The sequence below is a fragment of the Lepisosteus oculatus genome, chromosome 20, assembly GCF_040954835.1.
Source record: "Lepisosteus oculatus isolate fLepOcu1 chromosome 20, fLepOcu1.hap2, whole genome shotgun sequence".
NCBI classification, from domain to species: domain Eukaryota; kingdom Metazoa; phylum Chordata; class Actinopteri; order Semionotiformes; family Lepisosteidae; genus Lepisosteus; species Lepisosteus oculatus.
The window spans coordinates 11,440,810-11,461,684 of record NC_090715.1 but is presented as its reverse complement, the minus strand read 5'-3'; the positions used below and the strand labels follow the sequence as shown (position 1 = coordinate 11,461,684).

The following is a 20,875-nucleotide window of genomic DNA, read 5'->3' as shown; positions in this document are numbered from 1 at the left end:
CAGGACAGGAGTAATGTGATCGCTTGCACGCAACCTGGTCAGGATTCTGGCTGCTGAATTCTAAGCATACTGGAGTTTGTTCAGTGTGGATTAAGACACTACAGTAAGTAGGGCATTGAAGTAATCAATTCTAGAAAAGATAGATGTGATGACCAGCTTTTCTGATGTGTGTGAGATAGATATGTAATATCCATGTATGTGTGTATTGGATTTTAATTGGCAATTATTTTATAAAGTTAGGAAGCAGAAGCTGTCTGCAGACGATTGATTCTGCGAAAGATTTTGCAACACGTGGACCAAACGTGTTGACAATCATCCTGAGGCTTCAGATTTCATACATACTGTACCTCGGGTTATCTCGGGGCATGTCTTGTGTAACTATAAACCAGACGGAAGCTTAAACGGCTACTTTGCTCGTAACTAACACTACACGTTTGTGTATGTGTGTGTGTGGGAGAGCCAAACAGAAACGCGTGAGCGCATGGAGACAGGCTTGTGTGTGTGTTTTTTTCACGTATATGGAAGTATAAAGTCTCCGCATCCTGTGTGTAACTGCTACTGTGCACGCAAGCACTTTGCATACACGCCTCACGATTGCCATTAACTCCTTCGGCACTGGCACCTCACGCTTCTACATGGTGTCGCTTCACAGAGCGTTTGATAGCCCTCAAGCACTTGGTTGCATTTCTGGCGAGGAAACGGGTTCCTTAAAATGTCTTGAACGTCTCAAAAACGTCCCGCGAACCCAGCCGGGCCGTGTGCGCCGCTCAGGGACTCCCCCGGGGCCGGGCTGCCTCAGTTTCCGGTGTGCGCGGTGACGGACAGCATTGACTACTCAGGTTCCCGTACTCGACGTTGTGTTTTTTTTTTTAAGAAGTGGGCTCCTTGAACCGGGAGAGAAAGGCAGGGGGGGGGGGAGTGGAAAAAAAAAAGGGGGCAACCTCAAGCTTCCGGGGAAATCAAAAGTGCTGGAGACTTCGGCGGAAGAAAATAACGTCTTTTTATTTCGTTCTTCGGAGGAGCTGCGCTTTTGTGGGGAAGCCCTCGCTTTGTGGAGGGAGGGAGGGAGAGAGAGAGAGAGAGGCCTAGACCTGCAGCCGACCCAGCGCCACAGGCCTCGGCTCTGCCCTTCGGCAGCCGCGGCCACCATCCGCTGTTGCAATCGGGCAGAAATCAGGACACGCCGGCCGCCAGGGCGCGCAGACCGAGCGGGCAGGTAATCACCGAGCCGGGCGCCCTGAGAACAGTTGGGCTTTAACGGCGAATTTGCAGCCGGCCTCCACCAACCCCCCTCCCCCGAAATATTACAGAAAGTGACGTGTATGATGTGATTATATTGCATTCGCCGATCGTTAACAGACGGCTTATAGTATTTTTTTTTTGTTCCTGTTCGTTTGAGTAGCGGGATGTGCTGCGTTTAAATTTGCTCGTGTTTTTATTTATTTGGGGGGGCTTGTTTGTTTTGTTGTTGTTGTTGTTGTTGTTTTTTTTTACTTCCGAAAACGCCAAATAGGTGGAATTATGTATGCATTTCGAATTGATCATTTTGGTATCGAAAAAGGAAGTTGCACCAGAGAAATTCAAATTGTGCACCAACCCCGTTCGCCTCTTCGAAGGTTCCGGTGTGTGCCGATAAGCATCGTCGCTCGGATTTAGGAGCAGTAAGCTGCTGTCAGGTCCTTTCCTCGTTGTGACAGCTTGAATCTGGGAATTTGCACAAAGCCGGGAGAAACGGAGGGAATGGACAGTCCGCCGCCGCCGTTTGCTATCGCGAAAGGCTGGAGCACAGCGACACAATATTCTCTGTTCAGTATCGGGTTGGGGGGGTCGTAGTGTCCACGTATGTATCTTTCGTTCCAGGCGGCTTCGAAAAAGGGGGGGGGTTTGTCCGATTGCCCTTTTCACCCCAATGCTTGAGTCGGTTTTGGTAGAGACAGCGCTCTGCCGGACGGACCCTAATGTGTTTTCCGTACATGCGGGGTCTGCCCGTTCCGTTGTTGCTGATCAATCGGGAGGGAAAGAGAGAGACAGAGAGATCGATCGCCCTGAATGGAAGTCGCTCGGGCAGCGCCGAGGTAGCAGGGCGACAGTTACAAACGCCAGTCTGCCCTGAAACACGAAGCCCAGGTCTTTTGTCAACAAGCCTTGCAAAACATTTTTTTTCCCCCTTCGGCACACGTGCCCCGGTGCGCGGCGCACACTGCCTTGGACGCTCACAGGAAGCACCGCCGCGCCTCAAAAGTTAGAAAATTGTCACCTTTTTGATTTCAGTGATGGTTTTGCATAGGGGCACGGTGAAGGCTGATCACGTACTGTTGTGAACAATCAGACCCCGCTGTGTTCGGGACTTGTTCTAGCTAGCAGAGGGCTTCTGCGTGTGAGATACCCGAGAAGCTTCGCCGAATCTGATTTAACATGTGTTTTAACTTGTCCCTAACAAACGCTCTTTGAAGTTGCACCTAATTGGAAACAAGGATAGAGAGACAAAGCTGTCTTAAGACGTGATTGAGCTCCTTGCCTGTTTCTTTTCATTTCTACCGTAGTAAAACGGCAGCACTGTGTGATTCAGGGAATTAGGAAAGTAAGCAGGGTAAGTTCCCTGCTTTTGCAGAAATGCCTGGTGTTTTACACGAAGTAGTGTTCTGAGCCCCATTCAAAAAAGGACCCTTTCTAAAGGAGCTCTTCTCTCTGGGGTGAAAGGAGAAAATGATGGAGTCCACACACTAATAGGAGTTCAGCAGAAGGGAAGGGAGAATTTTATTGTTGTTTAATTTCATTTGTGTCAGAAATGAAAGGGGTGGTATCGGGTTAATGTCCAAGAACAGGGAGGGTATTATGTGAAGCAAGGGTGAGCATATTTCAGGTTGTTTAAATAAAGCTCCCAGCAGAGTCATACTCCAGTGTGTCAGTACTGGGAGAAACATGGCCTGATGGGGCTCCCCCAGAATAGTGTCGCCTCACTTTCATAAACTGTCAGAATCTGCATGCCATCAGAATGCTGCAGAAGACGAGCTGGACAGTGTCCACTGTGCACTACAAGAGCTCAGGACTGTCCCCTGTCTCTAGATCTGTCCTGTTCAAATCCCTGGTGAGCGTGAGACTTATGTTTTTTTATACTTTGATTGCATGTGATTTTTGTCCTTGTCATATAAAATCTGAATTAATTAGAAGTGCTTTGTTGCTGCATGTGAGCACAGTACTGGGTTTTCAGAAGCCAAAACCCCTCAGTAAGATGTCCTGTTCATATTGTTGGGTTCAGACGCTTATCCAGATTCATAGATGATGCAAAAGCTGAAAAGATGAAAGAAAAGCTCAATGAAGTCATAACCAGCTATTGCATTAGTGTACAGGTTCTTCCCACTTTATTGAAGACTCAAGTTCTGCTTTGTTCTTCCTCCTTTCTCCCACGTTCATGCCATAACTTGAGAAGAATTTTGTTGCCTCTGTTTCTTGGCCTTAAGTGTCTGAATTCAAGCCAACGTCAGCATTCAGTTCAGAGAATTAGGTATTGGGTGTTAACACTGAAGCAGCCCCAAGAGAGATGCAAAGAACACACTACTGACTGGATCTCTTCAAGGGCACAATTCTCCTGCAAAATGCTGACATATTTTGATTTTATTTGGTACAACCTGCAAGTCCCTAGTTCTTTGAAAAACATCCAGGCAGCACATTTGATTGTAAGATTTTGAGATTTGCACCATAAACGTCCTTAAAGATGAAGTGAACTATAACCACAGCTGCACATTGTATTTCCTGTGTGTTCTGTGGTTATTAGATCATCACAATTATAGAAGTCCATTTTAAAAAAACATACATTTTGTGTTTAATTAGAGTGCACAAGTACAGTCTAAAAAAATATTTTCTCCCTTGTCAGGTGAATCAGTCATGCGTATCTGCTTGCAGTCCCATGCACATCATGATGAATGAAAACCACCTTTTCATTTGTAGAGCAGTTCCAAAACTCATTTGCCTAAAAATGCCAGTTTTGTGTAACATTTTTCAAATGCACTATTTAAAACCATATGTAATGAAACCATTTTCAAAATTGAACTTCTCCCTTCCTGCTATTTAAATACAGATTTTAAATGTTAATCAAAAGCACCAGACAGGCACTGTAGTGACAGCAGCCAAAACAAAAAAAGAGTTTGTGCAGTTTTGAAACTCTGTGTAGACCCTTTCCAGGTGAATTTCCCGTGTTGACTTATGATAATAAGATTATTTTGAGAGCTTTGCAGTGTGGTGTCTTTTGAGGGCATTTCTTGAGCTGTAAAATGGGGTTTGTTTTTGCAGCAGCTTTATTTAGATGACCTTCAGACATGCTTTTGCAACAGCAGATTTTATTCTTTGAGGTACAGCATATATTCTGTACAAATATAGTTCGTCACATTTATTGTGAAGATTTTTACTAAACATGAAATTGGAAAAGCCCTTGCTTCTCACGTTCTTGTTTAACAGTATTGATCCAATAGGCAGATGCCTCATATTTTTCAATCCCTATTAATATCCTGAGCAGTGATGGAGATATATTAAGTCTACAGTGTTCTGTTAGCAGTTTATTTTAAATTTGTGCTTTATCAAGCACTGATATTCAAATTTTTCTCTGTTGGATAAGTGCATACATATAAAAAGCTAGGGTATAATACAGCAAATATCAAATTATTTACTCCAGTTCATTTTACTGGAAGACCTAAGTGATCAAATTCTTTCAGTTTCAGAGCAAAAAAAAATGTCCATTGCAAAAATAAGAGAGCAATAAATGTAAAACGTGCATTGCAGTTACGTACTGTTTGGTCTTGAGTTGTGATATGAAAATGCTGCTCTCTACTCCTGCTTGAGCCACAGTCTTTCTGTAGTTCTGGTTGTGTGTTAATCACTTTATCCATAGGGACAATAGATCTCCATCCCAGAGAACATAGTGTATATAACCAAATAGAAGAGACATTTCTGCTGCGCTCTGGAGCTTCTCCTTAGGTAGTAGACTTAGGATCGGTTGAGTGTTGTGGCTGGAATCCAGTCTATGTTGTGTGGAAAGACAGATTTTATTTTTCTGGATCTGCTGTTCTCCACAATAACCAGAGGTGCTGTGCAGGGCTAAATCAGCTGAAAGGCATCATAGTTTTGTACGGAGCAAAGCAGCTGATCTTACCTGGAGGGGTAAATTCTGTCAATATTGACCATTCTTCATTCGGGGCCAGGGCACCAGCTTCAGTGTTTATTGCAAAGCAGATCTGAGTGAGGTGTTGGGGTCACTCTGTGCAAAAGCTGGAAGTCCACATTTCTTCCAGACACAGGAGGGCATTTGAGCTTCCTTGGTAATGAAGACTGCGTGTTTGGTTACCATTATGAATGTGTACTCCAGCAGTAGAATTGGCTGTTGGCGGTAATCTCAACAATGTTGACACAGGGAAACAGCAGAACAAGGGCCTGCGTGAACAACACGCAACACAAACAGCTTGCTCTGAGGTGCTCCATTCAATGCAGAAGAAAGTAGTGGATGGAGTAACCGGTGGCCAAGGAATACTGCTGTGATTTAACTCTTATAATACTCTTTTCACAGGCAATCCATTTGCGCACTGCTGGTGGTGACTTCACTGAGGAGGATAGCAAAATGTACTGGGCTGCACTGGAACTTCCAATCTTGACTGTTCAGACACAGTGTCTTACCATATAGTTGCACACACAGTTGTGTGTGTGTGTGTTGAAAATCTCTTTTGAGATTGCGCCACAAAGAGAAAGCTATCGTTTAGGGTTCCTACAAAGAAGATTAAAGTTAAGGGTTTAATAAAGAAAGTCTTCTTATGAGTCGACGACTTGCCCGTCCACTTTGGCATACCTACCCAGAAGTGAGGGAGTTCAGGAGCTCACCTGTTTGTCAAAGGTTAAAGAGAGGCTGAAGGAAGAAATCCTGAACACCCCCGCCCCACCCACCCCCAGTGGTCTCTGCCGCGATTGGCCCCAGATGATATAACGTGATACAGAACTAACTCGGAAGCTGAATCCCTACACCGGAGTCAGGATGACGGAGGCATGGCAGCAGCATGCTGTGGCCCCTCCCCCCGTCGTTCACACCATCCCCCCCGGAGCGGAGAGCGCGCTGGGCTGCGCCGTCTACGGCATCGTCCTGCAGCCTGACCCCACGCTGCAGCCGCAGCACCAGCAGCAGCAGCAGCAGCAGCAACAACAGCAGCAGCAGCACCAGCAACAGCAACAGCAACAGCAGCAGCAACACGCGGCCCAGGCCCAGCAGCCCTCCCTGCAAGTGGGGGAGAGCGTGCACAAGTGCGGAGCCTGCGGCCACGACATCTCGCACTTGGCCAACCCCCATGAGCATCAGTGCATGGTGAACCAGGATCGCTCTTTCCAGTGCACGCAGTGCCTCAAGATCTTCCACCAGGCCACCGACCTCCTGGAGCACCAGTGCGTGCAGGTGGAGCAGAAGCCCTTCGTGTGCGGGGTGTGCAAAATGGGCTTCTCCCTCCTCACGTCTCTGGCTCAGCACCACAACGCCCACAGTAGCAGCAATCCCATGAAGTGCTCCATCTGCGAGAAGACCTACAGGCCTAACTCTGCCGGGGCAGGGAACACCACCCCCACTCCCTCTGCTCCCAACCCCCAGCAGCCCTCAGCGGAGGCCCCCGACCGAGCGGGGACCGTGGTAGGGGCCCCAGCCGGCGCGGGCCCGGGGGGGGTGGTGGTGGGGGCCTCGGCCCAGACTGAATTCGAGGCCACCTCCCCGGACCGGCCTTACAAGTGCTCCATCTGCCAAAAGGGCTTCCGCCACCTCTCGGAGCTGTCGCGGCACGAGCGCGTGCACACCGGGGAGAAGCCGTACAAGTGCGACGCCTGCGACAAGAGCTTCAGCCAGTCCTCCCACCTGGCGCACCACCAGCGCACGCACAGCGCCGAGCGGCCCTACAAGTGCGCCGCCTGCGAGAAGAGCTTCAAGCACCGCTCCCACCTGGTGCGCCACATGTACGCCCACTCCGGCGAGCACCTGTTCAAGTGCAACCTGTGCGAGATGCACTTCAAGGAGTCCTCCGAGCTCCTGCACCACCAGTGCACGCCCGCCGGCGAGCGGCCCTTCCGCTGCGCCACCTGCGGCAAGGGCTTCAAGCGGCCCTCCGACCTGCGGCAGCACGAGCGCACCCACTCGGAGGAGCGCCCCTTCCAGTGCGAGGAGTGCCAGATGAGCTTCAAGCAGCAGTACGCCCTGGTGCGCCACCGCCGCACGCACAAGACCCAGGACCGCCCCTTCAAGTGCAACCTGTGCGACAAGGGCTTCATGCAGCCCTCCCACCTGCTCTATCACCAGCACGTCCACGGCATCGAGAGCCTCTTCAAGTGCGCCTCCTGCCAGAAGGGCTTCAGCCAGTCCGGGGACCTTCTGCGGCACAAGTGCAGCGGCTCGGCGTCCGCCTTGGCCTCGGCCGACCGCCCCTACAAGTGCGACGTCTGCGGGAAGGCCTACAAGAAGTCCTCCACCCTCCAGCGGCACCAGAATTCCCACTGCGCCGAGAAGCCGCTCAAGTGCACCCTGTGCGACCGCCGCTTCCTGTCCTCCTCGGAGTTCGTGCAGCACCGCTGCGACCCGGCCCGCGAGAAGCCCCTCAAGTGCCCGGACTGCGAGAAGCGCTTCAAGTACTCGTCCGACCTGCAGCGGCACCGCCGGGTGCACACGGGGGAGAAGCCCTTCAAGTGCCCCAGCTGCGACAAGGGCTTCAAGCAGCGCGAGCACCTGGCCAAGCACCAGAGCGTGCACGCCCGCGAGGCGCAGTTCAAGTGCGTGTGGTGCGGGGAGCGTTTTGGAGACCTGGGGGCGCTGCAGGAGCACACTGTCCAGCACACCGCCGAGGGGGGGGGGTACTCCGTGCCCCCTTGTATACAGTAACCAGCACAGCCCCCGCCCCCGAGCAGCAGCACTGACACAAGAGTTCGCCGCGTGGCAGTAGACTTGCCATTTCTGCTGACTGATTCCCGCTGGTTCGAACTCGGGGAAGACCTCCCTTTCTGTCCCGAAACGTATTTATTAGGAGGTGGGGCCGCCGTATCTTTTTTTTTTTTAAACTATAAAATCCAAGGGTTTCGGCTGTAGACGTTATAAACCTTTTTCTTTTCTCTGTCAATTAAACACTGGGACCCCCTGCCCCTCCCTGGGTTTTCAGTGGCTTTCCGTTCGGATTTTTTTGTTTTTGTATGCCAATTCACCCACCCACCCGATCCCCCTCTTCTGACCTGTCAGAAAAGAATAAACTCTAAACGTAGCACCCCCCCCATATAAAAATAGACTTATTTATATTTTTGATGGTTATAAAAAAAGGGATGTGGATTGAATTCCCCTGTGGAGCTGCTCTTAGGTCCCTGGGCTGATCTCTGGGACAGCGACAGGAAGAGATCCACCTCGTACCTCTGATCTGCCACTCGTGGTCAGGCTGTGTGACGGGAGCAGCAGGTGGCGCCGGTCGAAGAGCTGGCCTGGAACTTCAGCGGCTGCTCTTGAGCTGCTCTGTGGAAGTCGCTGGCACTGTGATGGGTCTGATTCCGCTGGGGGTTTCCTTCACGGTTGGGTGTGGGGTGGGGGGGGAGGGTGGTGAGCTTGGCTCTTCCCCTGTGGATCTTAAGGTTCAGTCTTCTGCACCTTGTTGGCTGGGTGGCACAGGGATGAAGTACAGACCGGGCTGTGGATGGGGCCTACAGCTTCCGCGCAGCTTGGGTTCAGCAGCTGGGCGATGCAGGTCATTACTTGGAAAAATCTGGCCTCCCAATTAGAAAAAATGTAAGAATTTTTAATCTCGTCCATGGCATTATTTTCCTGCATTCCAGTCGCAGACTCCCGCTTTGTTTAGCCACTAAAACCCCCTCTCCCTTGGGAATGTGGGTGTGAAAAGGTAGGGTGTTGCCTGCCTCACAACAACAAGCCTCGCGCCTGTATTCTAGTTACATTCCTGTGATCGAGATACCTTTCAGGTTTGAGCAGAGAGGCCCTTTATGTCACCAGCACTGGGACACTGCAGGGACAAGGTGATCAAAGCAAACCGTGCTCAGGACTTGTGTATAAAGCTGTCTCAATGCCTATATGTATATCCCCCAAGCTGTACTTCACAGTTACAGTAGCCACGGTATGCAAAAGGCCCATCCTAAGTGTCTCTGGCTGTGTAATATTGAAAATGTCTGTGCCCCTAGCTGAAGAAACCCTCTAGTTATATCAAATCAATAAAGCTTCACCAGGTTTACCTTACTATGAAAACAATATTACAGTGAGTACCAAATACATTGTTTCAGATTCCAAAGGGATGTGAATCTTAAACTAGTTTTGATGAAAAGACCAAGCATCCTTGCTTTTATTGAGTACACCACGTTTATATCTTCCTTTATTATGTATTGTTCATATACATACAGCTCATCCGATATCTTTCCTGCGAAGCCTGAAACCTGCTTAAGGTTCCCTTGTATTATGTACATAAATAGTATGTATGCTAATATGTTTACCAGTTATGTAGTAGGAAATGCATTGTGCGTGTTTATAAATTGCATTTGCAAATTTGTCTGTAGCTACTTTTTATTAAGTGTAAGTCAGAAATAATGTTGTTTTTAAAAGTTGCAAGAGGAGGACTCTTTCACTTCAGTTGACTACAATGGAATATGCTGTCCCTGAGTCTTGATGACATTCTGTTTTCTTGGTGGTTCTTCTTAAGGTCTCATGTATTAGTTGTTCCTATTATCTGACAAAAAAAAGGCTCGAGTATTAGTTTCAAGAGGTTCCTTTATAATGGTAATTCAGTCTTTGCCTTCTTTTTCTTTTACTGCTTTCCTTGCCGGAACGATAAAATTGATGAGAGTATCCTAACAATGCTGCTTGAAGCATAACTTTGGGAGGGATTGTAATTAGATGTATGATCTAAGATGCACTAAATTTTAATATTTATGCAATTTTAAAAGTATATGAAATCACACATTTTAATCTATATATTTTTATAGCTCTTTTTCTACGAGGTGTTTATATGTTCCTAACAGCCATTCATTTTACTGTGTGGAACTCGAGTCGGTAGCCAAAATAAAACTTATTTCTTTAGGGGTAGCCGCTCGTTAGTTTGAATGCATACTTCAGCACTGGGTCAGTCCAGGTTTTCAACAGTGTTATCTACGGTAACAGGGTGATAATACATAAATTACTCAATGAGGTCTGGAATTAGCAGCGCTTTACAGTTGTAACACCTCCATGAGCAGAACAGCTTGACAGTGTTGTCTGCAGACAGTGTTGTGGAACCTCTTGAAAGTCTAGTACTCGCTGCAAGCCCATGTAATGAATTACCATGACTTGTGTAGGGGATGATTGTAAGAGTTGGGGTGTTAACCCTGGCGTCTTGGCTAGATTCCTCTCTGGGCTTGCACAGTCTGGCCCACCTCTATTAGCCTGTGAATTCAGCTGGTGAAGCAGTTTCTCACTTCCTCACCTGATCTGCTGTGAAACAGGGCTGTGGCACAGAATGGCTGCCGCACAGTCCCCAGGTAGGAGCTGTACTTCAGTGTTGGAGAAAGCAGATTTTGGGGTTCCTTGGGATAAGAAGTGCTGTATAAATAAACAGAATAACAGCCATAGTAATACTGTCAGACTGCAGCACTTAAACTGTCTCTCCTAAATATTCAGAACTGATGGATATGAAAGGAGATTTGTCATGTGTCTCTTCCTGCAAGTTTGCATCTTCCTTGATGTGTAGTTGATAATGTGTTCTGGTCATTTGTTTTGCCAGCTATACAGATGTGGGTGATGCTCACAAGGGCATTTGGAAGGACTGTACAAACCCGCATGGATGATGTTGTGGGGAAGAGTTTTAGTGTTGCACGTGGCCTGCAAGAGTAATGCCTGAAGTGGCATTCTTTATAGCTTTGTGCAAGACGTATTTTCTTCCCCAGTGTACCACTTGGAAATAGGCTTTTACAGATCATGCAAGCGCATTGTTTTTCTGTAGTATTATCGGAGCAGAAGATGCAGCAATGAAGAAGAGTAATAGGAATCCATAGGTGCTATCTAGAGGGTAATTAAGTGGGCAGGTTGGCTGGAATCTGAATCTGCAGGTGGCGCATATTGACATCTGCCATGTTACTCTTTACCAGTGCATGGTGAACGGCAGAGGCTGTGATGAAGACACTATCATAGATCTTAAGCACTTCTGTTCACCCAGTAGCAGAGTGCAAATGAGTGCTGAACAGTCTTGGCAAACCGGATGCACTTCATATGGTTGGCTCACCGCCACATGGGTGGGAATAATGTAAAAGGCCTGCAGATCCAGCTTCGGTTTCTGTTCTGTGGCAGGAGCTGCTAACATGGAGGAGGTTATATTTTTATTTCTGATCTTGGCCATTTTGTCCAGGAAAGGTATGTATCTTTGTGGGTGATGCAGCGGTCCTTCCTTGTCCTTACGAAGGGGACACTGAGGGGACAGGTGTCCAGACATCGGGCACATGGCTGATAATATCGCTAGCTTGGAGCCCACAGAACCACAACCACTGAACTCCTGCTCGGGTCTCCTCTGCAGCTTGTCTCTCCTGTGGGTCTCCTTTTCTGATTCTGTACCAAACCTGACATATGGGGTTTGTTAGAAACTCCAAGAATTGGAAACTATGATGGAGAAGAAAATCAAAATTGTGTATATTTGGATGCAAGTTTTTAAGTGCTGTATATCTAATTTTTTAATTGTTCAAGACATATATTCTCATTGGGGGTTTAAGGGCTTTTCAGAGAGAGTGGAAACTGGATTAGGTGAAAGTTACTGAAGTGCAGAGAACTTGTTCAACTTTGACCTGGACAGTATAAGTGACGTTACTCCTCCTCCTGACCTAACCTCTATTTTTCTACCCAGAGCATGCTCAAATTGTTAGTTTATATTGCCCTGTACCTTGTAAATGTGCTTACAAGACCCTTCTCTGCAATGAAATGTGTATTTTCTCCCTTTTTTTCTTTAATTTGTAGTTTGTGAAAGGTGATTAAGATCCTAATGTGTGGCAATGGATGTACATTCAAGCTAAAATATCTGTATGTAGCATTTAATACACAGCACTAACAAATAAACTTTTTTTCATTAATATTGAAAAGAATGTGTATTATTCCAAAAGATGACTTTTACATCTGGTAAGTGTTGGTTTCTAAGAGTTTCTCCTCCAAATCACATTGTACTGTATCTGGTAAGTATCTGATAACTAGTGTTTGGTAAGTTAATTGTAGATTCAGTCAAGAATTGTTCTTCAAAATGTTGATTGATGAACAGCAGCAAACCTAACCATGGATGTGCCTGTTCCTAATTCAGCATAAGGTGAAACATTGTTTTTTTCAAATATTTGTGTGTTTTGCATCTAGAAATTTTCCTGACAAATATTTTTGACATTTGTGACATTTTATAAGCATGCATCCAAAGATTTTATTTGTGGTGCTTCTTGGGAATGGTGACCTTGTTGCTTTGTGGTGTACTCCGGGCAGCTGCAGACCCTTCTGCCTTGTTCTTGAAAGCACCTCTGTATCCGTTTCCCCATGCCGTGCTCTGGCACAGGATACAATTTGACAAAGACAGGAAAACGCTGGCTATGTAAAAAAAAAACTGCCACTAGTGGTGCAGACTAGCAAAGATTCTCGTGTTTACAGAAGGCAACATGAAGATCATTAAGGTGTTTTGCTGAAGGTGTTGCACAGCACATTCTGTGTGGAGTCTGCATGCCCTCATTGGATGTGTGTGGGTTTTTTCTAGGTGCACTGGTTTACTCCCTCCTTTCAAAGACTCGCACTGACTGGGTTAATCGGTGTCTCTGCACTGTCCCATTATGTGTTAAAGGCCCCTACTAGTCAGTCTGCTGTGTCTAGCCGGCAAAGGATGTACATTTAATTTTAAACTTTTTTTTTTTAAGTTCATCTATACGTCTAAGGGAGCTTTCAGGACATGATGTCCATTTTTAATTTGAAATTGCTGGAAATCTCACTCCGTTTTCCCACTTGAGACATGGCCTCTTTTCTGCTACTGGCCTACATCTCTTTTTCATGTTGCATCCTACTATCTATATCCCCACTACCACAGCTTGGCTACAGTTGCCCTGCCTCTTGTGGTGCTAATGGTTGCAAAGCCTGAACTGCCCCCACCGTGGAAGAACGGAAGTGATGGAGAGGAGGGCATTTCGACGCTCATACACACTCGGTTCTACTTTAGCCACCTAAGCAGCACTGATCATACTGGGCATGAACCTCCCAACCAGAGAGGGCAATTCTGAGTAGGCAGTCAAACCTCACCTGCGTGCCCATGGGGAGTGTGAGCACATGTGGCAAAATCCCATCCCTTTGGGCTGCCCCATTGCAGCACGCAGTGAACAGTGCCTCCATGATCAACTTGCAGAACAAGACGCTCCCAATACACAAGGGTTCACAAGTGGAGACGTTCATGATAAACCAAAGTTGATATAATTTATTTGGAAACGCTGCAGGTCGGGGGAGGCGGTCCACAGGCTGCTGCGTCAGTTTCCTGTGGTGGCCTGTCTGAGTCGAGACTGAAGGGTTTCCTGTAAAGACACGCCAGTTGCTTTTCCTCTCCCCGGCCCCTCTATGCAGGCACCCAGTCCTGCTGCTGCCCACTGGAGGCTTTCAGTTTGTTCCAGGCTTTAAGATGCGTTTTCAAAGCCATCTGATGATGGAAGGACAGAAAACATCTTGGAAATTTTGACTTGATTCTGACAATTGAAAAAGGAAATGAGTGCTGCTGTAAAGCAAGCATACTGTACTTTCATTACCTTTTCATTGTGGGCAATCACAATGCATGTTTTTTGTTCACCAAAACTATTTCCACAGAAATCAATCGAAAGAGAAATCTGCCATATATCCATACAAACATAGAGGAAATTACTTGGTTTTGCATGTTTTACCATTTTCTTACCAGGTTGCATTAATAGATTCTCTTAAGTGAATGAGTACGTTTTCTCAGGAGCCAAGAATGAGCATCTAAAACCCCAGCAGTGATATGCATGGGCGTGTGATACAGATGTGATACTGCATCTCACTTGTGCAGCTGTTAAATATGGTGTGGACGTGTCTCTGCTCCAGGACCCTCGATCTTCCCCTGCCTGGCTGTCCGGCAGCGCTCTCCCTGTATTCAGGAGCCCTGGCTCACCTCGGAGATCTCCACCTTGCGCTCCCACACCCGCACGCTCTGCTCCAGCTCGCAGTGCCTGACTTTGCCGTGCACGTACTCCAGGACTTGGGGGACGCGGTAGTCCGACAGCTGGCCGCGCAGCCTCCTGTTCAGGGCCTCGGCTTTGGCTCGCTCCTGCAAGACAGCCGCACGGGCACGGGGTCAGAGCCTACGAGTGAGACTATAGCTCTGGCACAGCCGGTCTGGGAACTGGACTGAGGCCTGCTTCCTCTCACAAGCTGTGGAAAAAGACTGCATGCCCATGAATTGTACCTGGGAGTACACTGGGGTATCACCGTTCTAGTTATATCTCTCATTAAATTCAGCATGTTTTATCTCATCTGGGTGGCCTGTTGTCTATTACTTGTCCACTCGTTCTGACCCTGCTTCTAGATGAGTCACAGTCCGCCTGTCCTCGTTCAGAATATCTCTGCTGACAGAGATTCACTGTTCCTACATTAATGCTGTGCACTGACACTGAATGGAATTTGCCATGTGTAGGTCCACTTTGGGTGGGTACCAGTCCTTTCTGATTGACTTTGATATTGTGACTGCTTTGAAGATTCTCTTGCCACAAGGGGATTTTTTCCATCTGTAACTTCTGTTTCTTCGGCAGAAAGTTTTATTTGCACATTAAACATTCCTTGCCTGTCACATAGACCATAACCACTAGAAAAGTACATCTGAAATGACATTTACAGTGTCATTCCCATGACCCATACAGGTTAGCAATGTACAAAGAAGCATCTTGTCACATTGTGACTCCAGCCTCAAAGACAGAGGCCAGAAAACTGGACCCGAAGAGCCATAATTTCTTCCTGTTGATGTGCAATGAATCACTAATTTAGGCAGAGTTCATGTGCTTTCCAGGCCTCAGCTCATTGGTTGTTCAATGCTTTCCATGGTCAGGCATGCCTCTTCTCAACCAGGCACCCAGTCCAGTGTCAATAGATTGAGACCAACACCATGTCAATGGAACTGCAAGTGTTGCTATGGCAAATGCGTGAGAGGCTGTCGTGATGCGAGATTAACCTTAGGCTCAGTTCTCTCTACACCCACCTCCTCTGCCTGCACCGCTTCAGCCTCTATCTTCACTAGCATGTCTCTCCTGGAGGCAATCTCGTTGTCAAGCAGGTTGGACTCATGGGTGGTGCTCTGCAGTTTTTTCTGAAACACACCAGGGCAACAATCACTTCTTTTATTTGAAAGGACCTCTTCGATAGCAAAATACCGACGTGCTTTAAATAAAAAAGGGAAAAGCAGACCAACTTTGTTTTCAACCATGGAAAAACACTGCACACGGCTTTAGAAATTCATAACATCTTTGAAAAGGTAAGTCTAAATGACGGTAGAGTTTTTAAATGATGTACATGACTTGATTCTCTTATAATCTTGCGCAGGAAATTCCATATCCTGGAACACAGAATGTCCTGTCACCCTGACTGCAGAGTCTAGCATTACGTACAACAAATGTGTGAATCTTTGTAAATGAGAGATGGCCATTTGGCCTGACTAGCTTGTTTTGTTTTTAGCAGCTAATTGATCAAAGGATCTCAATCATCCATAACTAGATAGAAGTCAGGGTATCAACCTCAAAAATATGGCGGGGTAGCTTGTTTCATACTCCCATCATCTCTTTGGGTAAAAAAGTGACTCCTCTTCTCAGTCTTAAGTGCACATCCCCTGAGTTTGAGAGTTGCGATGAAAGACCTCTGGTCCTACAGCCCATCGGACAGCAGGGTGTGGGCTGACCTTGAAGGAGTTGAGGACCTGCAGGGTGCTCCCAGCCAGCAGCTTGAGGCGCAGGAGGTCCTGGTTCCTCTCGTCTATCTTCTCCAGGTACTGGCTGTTCTCGATCTTCAGCTGCTGGAAGTCCACCTCATGCAGAGCCTCACCCATTTCCTCCTTCTACATCAGGCAGAACACACATCAGGGTGGCTCGTCTGTCCACACAAAAACACGGTGCACTCGCGCCCGGTTGATGTGCAAACCCTCAGCGGGGTGTAAAAACAAATGTGGAATGTTTCTACTGCATATACATGAATGTTATCCATGTTGAACAGTGTTAACCTAGGTGAACATGTATAAAAAACATCACTATGGTAACTATTAAACTGTAGTGACACGTGCTATACTGTAACAGACTAAAACTTACTAAGGTAATACAATTTAAAAGTGTATTAACATAACAGCATAAAGTGTGTAATAGTAATAACCATAGTAAAGTATGAAGTACTATACTGTTGTTAAGAAAACATGGTAAAATATAGTAAAACTCTGACAATAACCAATATGACAATTTACCATATCAGTAACAAGTATTTCTTAAAATACAATGGTTTCACTAATGTGTAAATGATTCATCTGTACATAGATGATCTGAGATGTTCTTAGCCTATTGTTAACATTGCTATTGGAGCTTCTTACACTGTGTTAAGACAGCCATTTTTCTTGTTTGTGCTTTTTCGGCTTGACCATAAAGAACGTCAAAAAGACTTCAAACACGTGGAGCTCCTACCTGTCTGAGCTGCATTTGTAGTTTCTTCTTCTGCACCTTCAGGGCTGCATTTTTCAGTCGCAGTTTCTCTGCCAGTGTGTCCTGGAAGAGGCAGTCAGGACAACAACAGGAGTAAGGAGAGGGCTACTTCTGTCTGGTCCTGCACACATCCATTTGGCTGAGAACTGCCAATCCTAGGTGCTGCCATTGTCTCAAGGTTAATAATGTATGTCCTGTTGCCGTGAGTGATACAGTCCCTAGCCTCGAGGATATTCCAACGTGATGTCACTAAGACAGCAGCCTCGAGGACACACTAATACTCTGTGGAATGGAAGCGTGCCAACTTGTAGAGTAAAAACCTAAGAGATGAACTGAACAATTAACTAATTAAAGGCATGCCACTCAAAGATCTGCAGCAATAACACAAATGCACTATTTTGTGCAAATACCCTGTTTTTTTTCTCTTTTAAGCTGCAGATCAAGGTCCTACTTAATGGCCAGGCTGTTGCATTGGCTGGGACCCCAGTCTTTGTACCCTGCCTGTTCTCACACACGTCCTGTGCCTGCTCACCTTTGCCCTGGTTCTGTCCTCGATATACCGCACTACCTTCTCTGCCCCCATCATGACACCTCTCTTCTCCTGCAGGACCCGGGCGACATCACGCTCAAATTCATACGTGGCCTTCTTTATTTCCACCAGCCGGATATCAGCCTCTTCTGTAGTGGCCTGGGAGGTCAACACAGTAACAAGAAAAAATGGCAAAAGCCACAAGCAAAGGCATGCAGCTCCACCCCCAGCAAGAGATAAGCATGTTGGAGCTCAACCATGAAAAACTACCATTCAGAGTACCAGCCCAGAGATCCCTGACTTCGACATTCTTAGAGATTTGTGAGAGGAGTCCTGTACACTACTATGCCATAAAATGTCTGTGGTTAACTCAGCATCTCATCTAGCAGATTCTCAAAGCACTGCAGATATCATAACCTAGAGCTGGACATGGCAGCTGTTTCTGTGTGTAAACCGGAAGCACTGATGTAGCACAGCACAACACACAGTGAGAACCAGCCAGGGTCTGTGCAGCCTAGGGGACAGCTGGCACACAGGCGAGTTATTAATGAGAACTGCAGTCCCAGTTTCTCACACTGGTTATTAAATCTCGGTAACAAAATAAAGTCATTGACATTATAGGGGAAAAATGTCGAAATTCTGAATTAAGCACAAATTTGTGAACTTAGTGAAAGTACTGGATGTTGTCATAAACTCACACTCGAGTTCCCACAAATTGTGACATGATGCTGCCCTTCCTGCTCACTATTCACTGTAATGGCTAATGTAATGGGATGTACCAGTGAATACGTACAGGTTGTGCAGCAGACATTTTACCGCAGAAATGGAAATCTGATGTTCCATAAAATGTCTACAATGTGCAGAGTTTAACAATTAAGTTGAATTTTCAGCAAACTGTCTCGAAATCGAGAGCAGTATTTCTATTGGCTTTAGAGATGTATTCACAAGCCGGCTTCTTTACAATGTAATGGGGCCGCTTCACCTCACCAGAGTTTGGTCGCCTCCTTCTAAATCGCAGATCATGGTGCTGCGCAAACGTAGACATGGGATCTATTTTGTGCAGAAAATTGGAGGTTTACACGCTACTGTGTACATTGCACTCTAATTGTGGTTTGAAATGCGCTCATCCATGCAGATTCTAACAGCGGACTCTGAAAATAGCGTTACATCTCCCTCCCGCTTTAACTGCGCCCAGCTCCTACCCTGTAGTTGTTGAGAACTCGCTCCGAGGCCTCTTTCAGTCTGCCCAGGTCCTCTCTCGTCTCCTCCAGCTCCCGCTGGGCCACGTCGCACTTCTGCTCCACCGTCAGCCGCTGCAGCCGCTCGGCCGTGAACGAGCGGCTCTTGGACTTGCTCCGGCCCCGGGCCTGGCCCTGGCCCTGCGGACGAGACCGAGCCGCGTCAGGGCCAGCCGTGGGAAGCGCTGGCTATGACGACGGCGGGCCTCTTCTCGTTCCACGAAACGCGGCGGGTTCACGCGTGTCAGGACAGACAGATGTACCGTTTCATTACTGTCCCGAAGCTTGGGGGCAACGTTCGCAGAGTCCCTCGTGTGTGTTGTGAAAGACATCACATTGATGCCGACAGCTTGTTTTCACTGACTCAAAATGTGCCAGGAACTGAATAAGAAACCTGAATTCTCCAGCGCTTGCTAGGGGTTTGCGTGCCCTGCGCTCTCTCAGTAGTGCTCTTTTTGATGGCTTCTGGTTACGTTGTTCTTTATCGTCTTAATTCCATATATGTTGTCAATTCTACTAAAAACTGCCTCCAAAAATACCCCCCAAAATTTAAAAAGTGTGTGTGAATGTACCACAAGTACATGATGGTGTCCTTGTACCTCAAGGATAAGGGAAAGAGAAAGTTAACGTTTTTCAGACAGCTTTGCAGGTGTGATAATCACTATGTGCAGCAAGCAGCCCTTCCCTGCAGCAACACAATCCACGGGAAATGCTTAAGGTGAGAATGGAAAACTAAAGTCATTAAAAAATAAAGAAGAAAACCGAACAAGACGTCTAGAGTACGAGATCTGGGCTCTGACATCCCTAAAATGACACATCTCGGCTCACTGACAGGTGCTGCTGTAAGATCGGAGACAGACCCAAGTAACCCCCCCCACTGCGGCAGAGACAGCCGGGGCGCCCCACACGGGCATGTCCACCATACCTGGGTGACCTCCGCCTGGGACACGCCCAGGGTGGGCTCCGCCGCGGCCGCCGGAGCCAGGTCTTTGGGGTCCAGGCGGCTGATGTACCTCTGGAACATCTCCGTCTCGGCCTTGAGGACACCATTGGAGCGGCTGGCGACACAAGAGGCAGGACAGGGGCTGCTCACGCGTGCGTTCTCCGGTGTTAGGAAGTGACTCTCAAGCTCAGCGACCTCACGCTACTGGTTTCCTACCCGTAGCGCACTTTTACGTCCTTCTGCCCACGTAGGCGTCATAAAGTATCTATCTATTGCAAGACGTGCTGCGTATTGCGGTCACACATGTGTCGGACGGGATTTAGGTCAGAATTACCGGATACGACACCGGTGCGGTTATAAGGCCCTCAACCGTTTAAACACCTGTTTTTGCCGTTTGGCGCAGCTCACTTTCATTTGCCTAGTGTTAGTCTACACAGTACCCGAGCTGTGCGCATTTTCCTGGTTACACGAGCAATCGGAAGCTGAGGTGCAGTCTAGAGATTAGTCGAGCACCTCTCCTGCCTTGTCGTTCGTACCTTGCCTTCTCTCTTGCATGCAAAGTTGAATTAGAATGCTCAGCTAGTATACAGTTCAAAAGAAAACACGACATCTCAAAGAAGTGATTTTTAAAAAATAAGTGTGCATGGAATTATGTGCTCCTAACCAGAATAGTAGGATAGACAGACCAACCGCAGGAGCTGCAGGTATTTTGTTTTTGTATTGTGGTATTTCAATGTGAGAGCTTTTAACGCTTGAAAACAAAAGTACCCTCTGAGCCGTCAATCTTGCTCTGGACTAGCTTCAGAAGCTGTTGATCAAGCTATCCCGTGTACATCAGGGTGTACGCCTTATCCGAACTTCCCCTCGTCCACATTTTCCACACCGATTGGTTCTCTCTATTTACAGTACCTGAGTTCTTCTACGAGCAACACCAATTCGTGCGCCCCGAGCTCGGAAAACTCCGGATTGTCGTCTGCCTGGGACTCGCACTCTGCCTCCGCCATGGTTGCCAGGATAAACAAGCGAGGCTGAAGTTGGCAACCAGCGTAGACGTCACACACGGCGCGTGACGTCAGGCGATGACGCCACCGCGGTTTGCAAGACAATTTAGTGTCAATATTGCCGGTCTTTTCAAGTGTTTCCTTATTTCACGATTCATTGTATCTTGTACTCCGGCCCTCCATGACCAGGAGTTAATGTCACTGAATCATACATTACTGCCCCACTGTGTGGGTAGAGAAGATTGCAACTTGAAACAAATAATAGGGACATTAAAAAAATAATGTGTCGCTATACATCAATAAAATCGGTCGATACACGTCACTTATAAATAATGCCACACCTTTGCAATAGCAAGCAGGTTTCCAGGTAACAAACAACAACGTCTTATTCATTTTGAACTCAAATCAGTGTAATATATTACCCTCCATCTTGCCAATATGTAGCATCCAGTGTTAAACTTCCGTT

The 20,875-nt window shown here is 47.1% G+C and overlaps 2 protein-coding genes across 3 annotated transcripts; one reads left to right on the top strand and one right to left on the bottom strand.

The window, feature by feature from the left end:
• Positions 1-637: 637 nt before the first annotated feature.
• On the top strand, positions 638-12,081 carry znf319b (zinc finger protein 319b). Of its 2 annotated transcripts, none has more exons than XM_015339821.2 (2): positions 638-1,216; positions 5,558-12,081. In XM_015339821.2, the coding sequence occupies exon 2, from the start codon at positions 6,017-6,019 to the stop codon at positions 7,886-7,888; it is 1,872 nt and encodes a 623-aa protein (XP_015195307.2). In that variant the 5' UTR covers positions 638-1,216; positions 5,558-6,016; the 3' UTR covers positions 7,889-12,081. The 2 variants fall into 2 exon arrangements, with proteins under 2 accessions (XP_015195307.2, XP_015195308.2); XM_015339822.2 differs by lacking the exon at positions 638-1,216 and adding an exon at positions 1,227-3,088.
• Positions 12,082-13,419: 1,338 nt separating this feature from the next.
• On the bottom strand, positions 13,420-20,640 carry cfap263 (cilia and flagella associated protein 263). The gene is made up of 9 exons (XM_015367946.2): positions 20,318-20,640; positions 19,391-19,523; positions 18,430-18,606; positions 17,231-17,386; positions 16,681-16,761; positions 15,915-16,070; positions 15,222-15,329; positions 14,142-14,297; positions 13,420-13,658 (listed from the first exon to the last, which is right to left on the bottom strand). Exons 1-9 carry the CDS (start codon positions 20,410-20,412, stop codon positions 13,578-13,580), a joined length of 1,143 nt encoding a protein of 380 aa, XP_015223432.1. The 5' UTR covers positions 20,413-20,640; the 3' UTR covers positions 13,420-13,577.
• Positions 20,641-20,875: the final 235 nt, after the last annotated feature.